The sequence below is a fragment of the Sinocyclocheilus grahami genome, unplaced genomic scaffold (assembly GCF_001515645.1).
Source record: "Sinocyclocheilus grahami isolate Dianchi unplaced genomic scaffold, SAMN03320097.WGS_v1.1 scaffold661.1, whole genome shotgun sequence".
Taxonomy (NCBI): Eukaryota; Metazoa; Chordata; class Actinopteri; order Cypriniformes; family Cyprinidae; genus Sinocyclocheilus; species Sinocyclocheilus grahami.
The window spans coordinates 1,154,471-1,162,651 of record NW_015505840.1 but is presented as its reverse complement, the minus strand read 5'-3'; the positions used below and the strand labels follow the sequence as shown (position 1 = coordinate 1,162,651).

Here is an 8,181-nt window from a genome sequence, read left to right as displayed (position 1 = left end):
GTACCTCTGCCCATTCTGTGGATCCCAGCAGGCCAAACTCTTCTGCGTCCCAACTGGCAAAGATCAGCGTTCTCCTCGGCCTCCAACCTAAAACACACACAGAGTATGATCATCTTAATTAAAAACAAGACTAAGACTATCAAAACACCTGTACAGTTACGCATTAAACTAGACGACACACACCTTTCTTCATGAGTTTTCCAGCTGCTCTCACGCTCTCGTGCACCACAGCAGCTCCTGACACCGGATCGATGCCTCCGAACACCCAAGCATCACGATGACCGCCCAGAATCACGTACCTGTCTGAACACAAAACCAAACTCGACTAGACAGAATAAAACAAAACTTCACAAACTCTCAAACAGTGTGAACACAACTCCAAAATAAAACCAGATAAGCAGATGTCACCTGGCTCCACCGCTCCTCTGATCCAGCCAATCACGTTGTAGATACGGGTCACCTGATTGTTTGTGTGGATGTTCATACGCACTTTACTAAAATTTCACCAAGACAAAATTCAATAAGGAATCAGTACTTTCTAGTCTTTTACTTTACACTGCATGCATACATGGATAAAAGCATCTGCCAAATGCATAAATGTAAAGACAGCCAGTTAAGTGTGTGTGTGTGTGTGTGTGTGTGTATGTATGTGTGTGTGTGTGTGTGTGTGTGTGTGTGTGTGTGTGTGTGAGAGAGAGAGAGAGAGAGATGGGCTCCCCAAACAAAAGGACTTTGTATCAAACTGGCCGACCTCCAGAGTTCATTACAGAACAACAACAGAGCCACAGAAGTGTGTGTGTGTGTGTGTGCTGTGGGAAACAAATGTGTCATCCCTCTTTGAGAACGCTGAGTGCACAAACCTCCCAGTCCTGCAGACATCACGCATAAAAATGAATTAACCATTAGCAGGAGTGCACGAATATGTGAGTTTAAGCTGATTATGATTGTTCACACTTCATAACAGCAGGATCATAGGTTTTGAGGTTAAAGGTCAGATTGAGGTTTTGACTTTGGTTTGGAATAGATAACTGTCTGACTGACTGAACATGAAATCGCTGTTTACATCTTTAACAAACATCCCTGATCTGACTGTGCATGATTCATCAGAGCACATCATTCAGCAGAGAAGGATTTTGTAATGTTTCATTGAAATGTAATAACATTTCTAATCATATCCCACATTTAATAATGCAATCATGTCATTTTACCACTAAATATTCTACTTAGAAATCTGTCATATTAGAAATCAAATGCATTGCAAGGCAAGACACCACAGGTGAAGATTTAGACTAATATCGTCGTATTCCACCATATACACCATATTTCTGACATGTTATGATTAAATATGTTAATGAGGCATGATTTAATTAAATATGCAATATTTGAATCAGTTTCCAGAATAGAACATTGGATAAAACCAGGTTTGACATTTTTGCAGAGGATTTCTTTTTTTATCACTCTATGCATGTAATATTTCTGACTCAGCCTTTACAGATATGTATTGTATTTTAAATCTACAGACGCAAACAGATAAAGTGCATTAAAATAAACACTTAAATGTGTATTTGCTCTCCACTAGTCTGAAAGAAGACTTGTTGTGGAAGCAAAAATGACCAGTGCATGCCGGCAGTGTCTTGCCTTAAAAGATCAAATGGAGCTTTTTATTATGGATTTGCAAAAGTATTTGTCAGGAAGGAAGTCTCATACTTCTGATTAAAACCATCCATGAATCCCGGTCCGATTCGGTACGAGACATTAAGGGCACCTTTCCAGTTATCCAGCGGAAGAGGCCCTCCCATATGCCTATAGGAAGAGACGTTATATAATTATATAATTGCAATAAAAAATATATATTTTTATAGTTTTCAAATATGTAATAATATATTTTAATTATTTAATAATAATAATATTATTATTATTATTATTTATGATATTATTGAACAGGGGAAAAGAGTGTCCTAAGCTGATCGCATTCTAGATTTTCACATGGATGCTTGTTATATTATTAAATATTGTTATTATTATTCAAAATGATTTTCAATTATAACAATTAAATAAAAATATATTTCTTTATTCCTATATAATATTAAATATAATGTATATTTTTTTAATATATAAAGAAATATACTATTGCTCCATTAAAAAAAAGGAGTATTTTTGTATATTAATAATAATATTTATGGCTTCTAGATTTTTACATGGATGCTTGTTATATTATTAAATATTATTATTATTATTCAAAATGATTTTCAATTAAAACAATTAAATAAAAATATATTTCTTTATTCCTATATAATATTAAATATAATGTATATTTTTTTAATATATAAAGAAATATACTATTGCTCCATTAAAAAAAAGGAGTATTTTTGTATATTAATAATAATATTTATGGCATAGTTTCTATTTATTAGAGTTGGTCTCAAAAGTTTTTAGCAGTTGCCGACTCACTGCAGCAAGTGAACCGCATCATGATATCCGATGGGATGCACTGGAATCTTGGGAAGCCCCACTGCATCCTCCAGACTAGATCTGTAGGTGTATTCTACGAGACATTCAAGAGACACAATGATCAAGACTGTAATCTCATGGAGAATCTCTCTGTGGCACAAGCACAGACCTTTGGCAGGGTATCCAGGTGTGAGCGGGTCTCCCGCCCCGTTCAGATTCAGCACGTTTCCTCTCTGAGTGCCTCCTCCTGGCAGGTTCCAGCCGTCGGGATACGGCTCCACGCCATCCGCACAGTAATCTGCAGGGTCCGAGAACAGCACGATCCCCTTAGCTCCCGCTAAGATCGCGTTCTTCACCTGCAAACACGTGCAAACTAGTTCACTCAAACGTCGTTCCATGCACACAATATTTTCTTTATTATATGAAACATAAATCTCGTTAAACATCATGTCCAAACTACTGAAACCTCACCTTGTTCCCACGGAAGATTTTGCCATATCTAGCTATGACAATTTTTCCTGAACAGTTTATTCCCAACTCTCTCTGCAGCTTAAAGAAATCCTCCGTCCGTCCGTAATTAACATAAACCAGCTCATCCTACAGTTCACAAAAATCAGATTCCTTTTACTTCAGTAAAGTTAAAGTACAACACTGTTCAAAAGCGGCCTGTAATATTTTTTTATGTTGTGGAAAGAAGACTTTTATGCTCACCAAGGCTGCATTTACTTGATCAAAAATACAGTAAAAGCAGTAAAATTGTGAAATATTATTTCAATTTAACATAACTGTTTTCTATGTGAATATCTGTTCAAATATAATATATTTCTGAGATCAAAACTGTATTTTCAGCATCATTACTCCAGTCTTCAGTGTCACGTGATCTTCAGAAATCATTCTAATATGCTGATTTGCTGCTCAAGAAACATTTCTCATGATTATTATTATTAGAAAGTTCGAAAGATCAGCATTTATTTGAAAAATAAATCCTTTTAAACATTATAAATGTCTTTACTGTCACTTTTGATCAATTTAATGCATCCATGCTGAATAAAATAATTCATTACTTTGAAACAGACGCCAAACTTTTAAATAGCAGTATAAGTTATAAATTGGATGTAATATTATAAAGACAAACGTTTTACACTGATTAATCCAGCACAGTAAGCCCAGGATCATGCATTGAGACCGTAAAAAGTCTGTTGACTGTAAATTAGCATGTGTCAGTATTTGGCTATGTGTGCATCACCTCTGGCTGTCCTTTCGCAGAGAAAGCACTATAAGGAGGGACGATATCGGTAACATCTTCATAACCTTCAGGGACCGGCTCAGCCAGAGAGGTGTTAAAGATCTGAGACAAAGAAAGTGACATGTTGACCTCTATTATTTATTATATTATTATTTATTATGCACTGCAATCACTATAAAACATCCATAGACACAGTCATGGACTTTAACGTGTCACCATGGCAACCATGCTTGAGCCGTTACTCGCAGCCTCACCAGTGACAAGATAAATGACCTTAAAGGAACACTCCACTATTTTTGAAAATAGGCTCATTTTCCAACTCCCCTAGAGTTAAACAGTTGAGTTTTACCGTTTTCGAATCCATTCAGCCGATCTCCGGGTCTGGCGGTAGCACTTTTAGCTGTAGCTTAGCATAGATCATTGAATCTGATTAGACCGTTAGCATCTCGCTCAAAAATGACCAAAGAGTTTCAATATTTAATACTATTTAATGATATTGATATTACGCAATGATATTACGCTGCGTCTGAAAATAGTCCCCAGCACGCTCCCTGTGCATGCAGGTGGTCACGTTGGTTATGTTGGTGGAAGTTAGCCTATTTTCAGGCACTGCGTATTATCATTGTGCCTGCTGCACCCATGGTACGGCAACAAAGTTCCTTGATTATTACGCCGGAATGAGAGTAATAATCAGCCATATCAGCCTAGAAAATCACAACTTTTCATTTTCCGTCGGTCTTAGTACACGATGTAACTACAGAAGAGTCAAGTTTTAAATAGGAAACTCTTCGGTCATTCGGATCGGCTGAATGGATTCGAAAACGGTAAAACTCAACTGTTTAACTCTAGGGGAGTTGGAAAATGAGCCTATTTTCAAAAATAGTGGAGTGTTCCTTTAAAAACACACACAGACACACACCAAATCTTCTGATGTCATGAGAGAAAACAACAGACCCACACTCTACAGGTTCAGTTTTGAACCCTCTTCATGATCTAGAATCATTTTTGGTTGTTTAAGGCTCTTGAGTAGCTTTCAGGATTAAAAAAAGTCACGTTATATGTTCCTCAGATCATTGTTTTGGTGTCTTGAAAGCACATAGATGGTTTACTAAAGACCTAGAGAATATACTATAGTTCTTAGTTCTACTTAGTCTACTTAGTACTTAGTTCTATAAGAGGATTTAAACAAATGGAATTTTGTTCTAAAAGAGTGCAGATGTGTCTGGTCTGAAGAAGTGCATGTGGTTTTGCAAACTAAGTGCACTTCATAGAGTATGCAAACTACTGGTTGACGGATAAGGGTTTTGCAATGTCTGCTGCAACATCTAGAAGGAAGGATGTCCTTTATATCTACAGAAGAATTGCCCAAATTAACACTTCATTTATATTTTATGCAATTACTGATTGATCCGGAAAGTGTATACAGTCACTAATAATTTACAAGAAGCCTTGTTTGTGTGTGTTTGGGTTCTGGTTGTCAGTATGTACCTGATTTCCCAGGTGGTCCACTATGGAGATGTAATTGGGGTTTGTTTTATTTGGGTATGACAGCAACACATCGTACGGCACCAGCTCCACTGAGTCCAGCCCAAACTCCATCCACTCGGCCCGGATCTGCTCCGCCAGATCCAGATTCTGCTGCGTTCCAGCCAGGTGGGGCAGCCTTGTGAACTTCCTGTTTAGGTGAGAAACATGAATTATGACAGACATACTCTAGATCTGGAGAGGACAACTAGGTTAGCAGGCTGTATGTTTGAGAGTGGCATGCACAGCAGATATGCACTTCAAGGAATAGTTGACCCAAAAATGAAAATAGGCTGAAAATGTACTCACCCTTAGGCCATCCAAGCTTGTTTGTTTCTTCATCAGAGCAGATCTGAGGAAATTCAGCATTAAATTGCACTTGTTCACCAGTGGATGCTCTGCAGTGAATGGGTGCCGTCAGAATGAGAGTCCAAACAGCTGATAAAACATCACAATAATCCACACAACTTCAGTGCAAACTGTTCATAATCCATAATAACCCATCCTCCCATGAAAAAGTTCTCCTCTCACATCAAAATCCACCCACATATTTGTTTAGGAGTATTTTTGGCTTGTAAACGGTGCTTGCTCTGTGCAGATTTCTCTCCTGATTCAGATCAGACCACTTTTACACTGGAGAAAGCAATATTGTGGATGGACTGGAGTGGTGTGGACTACTTGTGGATTATCGTGATGTTTTGGACTCTCGTTCTGACGGCACCCATTCACTGTAGAGGATCCACTGGTGAGCAGGTGATGTAATGCTACATTTCTCCAAATCTGTTCTGATGAAGAAACAAACTTGTCTACATCTTGGATGGCCTGTGATTGAGTAAAGTTCCAGCAAATGTTCATTTTTGGGTGAATTACTACTTTAATAATATAATTCAATAACGTCAGGATTATTTCAAATATAAATATACATATAAAATTATTTAGGGCATGTAAACAGCTAGGCAGCGTTTTCCCACCTGAGATGGTGTTTAATATTCTCTGCCTGCATCTCATCTAGAAAGTCGTGCAGGAAGCTTTTTGATACATGTCCATGATTGACAGTAGTAGGTCGAGCAAACCAACCTGAGAACAGCAGTTATGAGAAACAGACACCTGTTACACCAAACCACGTCTGAGAAATATTAGTGATTCATCTGCACAGGAGCAAGGGATGATGAATTCTGACAGGTAATTGCCTAAAAGTGTCCAATATCACAAATGCAATAAAGTATTTTTGAAAACAACAATAAACAAAAAGCGATCAAAACATTCAGGGTTCCTACAACTTATATTGAATGAATTTCCATGACTTTGTCCATGCAAACGTGGTTAATATCCGAACATTAATAGAAAAAATTACATTGAAAATTTTTTTATTCTATTAAAGATTAGAAAGTGTTAAAATTCTCTGATATTTTCAGGTTTCCCATAATTGTGTAACACATCATTCTTCTTCAAGATTATCTTCTTCATAATTATCTTCTTCAAGAGTGTAAATATTCATATTTAAAATAAAAACCTAAAGAAGTAAATGGGATCTCAGTGTAGTCACACCTGTCCTGAAGGCATTGCAAGACCTGTGGAATGCAGCGCGTGAGATCTGGACAGGTGAAACCAACAGGTATCAAACACCTGAATTTGTTTTTGACCATAAGCAACGAAGAGCAAATAAATCCATGAGTTAATGCTGAATCTGAAGGGTCCCAGTATTTAATAACTTTGACAAATTTAACAAATTGATCAACTACCTTCTGGCTAAATTATGCGCAGTGGACAGTCTAATACAACTGGACTAGTTGCAGATAATTATAAATATTTTTATAAAGGTAGAGAAACTCACCAATAATAAAGCCAATCAAGAAGAAAGCCGTAATAACCGTTAACCGGCAGATCCAGCTGATTAATTTATCCACAGATCCCATTTGGTTAAGCGCCGCACATTACGCGTTGAAAGTTGGCGAACTTAGTTCTAGAAGGAGAGAAATGTAGGCGGGTCTTGGCTGGCTTGTGTTCGTTCAGTTGTTCATTGCAGCGAATTGGTTCATTTGAGTGAAAATTATTCACCAATTCGCTTGATTTTTAAGCAAAATAACAGTTGCAGTGCAGCATTTTACGCGTTCCTTCTGAAAAAACAAACTAGCCTACTTAAACTAGACTAATCTGGTTTGTTCTCCCAAAATGGCCAAAACTCTTCTAAGCTATCAAACCCTGACCATTTGAAACCAGTTTGGTGAGCAGAGCACTCGCGTTTAACTGGTGTTGTTTTCAGAGACGTCTATTTTTCACTCTTAAATAATCACATTGATTGATACAGACGGTATTTTTTGTATTATTCCAACAAATGTTGAACGTTGTACTCTAAAAGTGGCTGACATGCAATAGATGGCGCCGTTGGCCCATGTTTGATTCATTTTATCCGACACCAGGGTGCTACTTAAACCCCTCAAAGAAGCAAATGATTGGGTCCTTATACATGTATTTAAATAAAATAAAATTTAAATAAATAAATAAAGTTTCAGTAGCCACAGAAAGAAAAGAAAATAGATACAAAGTTAACAAAGAAGTTTTGAAAGTTTTGAAAAGAAATCTAGCAGCTGCATTTTGGACTAACGTTAACTTGTTTATTGAAGATGCAGGACAACCAGCTAGTAGGCTAATGCATTACAGTAATCCAGTCTAGAGGTCATGAATGCATGAACTAGCTTTTATGCGTCAGAAACAGATAACATATTCTGTAGCTTAGCAATGTATCCTAGTTGCAAATTGTATTCTAAGAGATTCTGTGTGCAGGTTTTTGGTCCAAAAAGTCATATCTCAGGCTCAGTCTTGTCTGAATTTAATAGGAGAAAATTACTGGTCATCCAGTGTTTTATATCTTTAGATTTTAATACATTCTGTCAACTTGTACAGTTTCAAAATTTCATCTGGTCGTGATGACATATATAACAGAGTATCATCGGCATAGC

General features: G+C 37.1%; 1 protein-coding gene across 1 annotated transcript in view; it reads right to left on the bottom strand.

Moving 5' to 3' along the window:
• LOC107558820 (glutamate carboxypeptidase 2-like) overlaps nt 1–7,325 on the bottom strand; it is a 14,339-nt gene extending 7,014 nt beyond the window's left edge. Inside the window, exons 1-11 of the mRNA XM_016242507.1 lie at nt 7,056–7,325; nt 6,193–6,298; nt 5,186–5,372; nt 3,698–3,799; nt 2,923–3,048; nt 2,621–2,807; nt 2,452–2,545; nt 1,708–1,803; nt 409–494; nt 184–303; nt 5–87 (exon numbers count right to left, since the gene is read on the bottom strand). Of these exons, the coding sequence (XP_016097993.1) occupies nt 5–87; nt 184–303; nt 409–494; nt 1,708–1,803; nt 2,452–2,545; nt 2,621–2,807; nt 2,923–3,048; nt 3,698–3,799; nt 5,186–5,372; nt 6,193–6,298; nt 7,056–7,137 (1,269 nt within the window). The 5' untranslated portion in view covers nt 7,138–7,325. The remainder of the gene's footprint in view (nt 1–4; nt 88–183; nt 304–408; nt 495–1,707; nt 1,804–2,451; nt 2,546–2,620; nt 2,808–2,922; nt 3,049–3,697; nt 3,800–5,185; nt 5,373–6,192; nt 6,299–7,055) is intronic.
• Between the last annotated feature and the right edge of the window lie 856 nt (nt 7,326–8,181).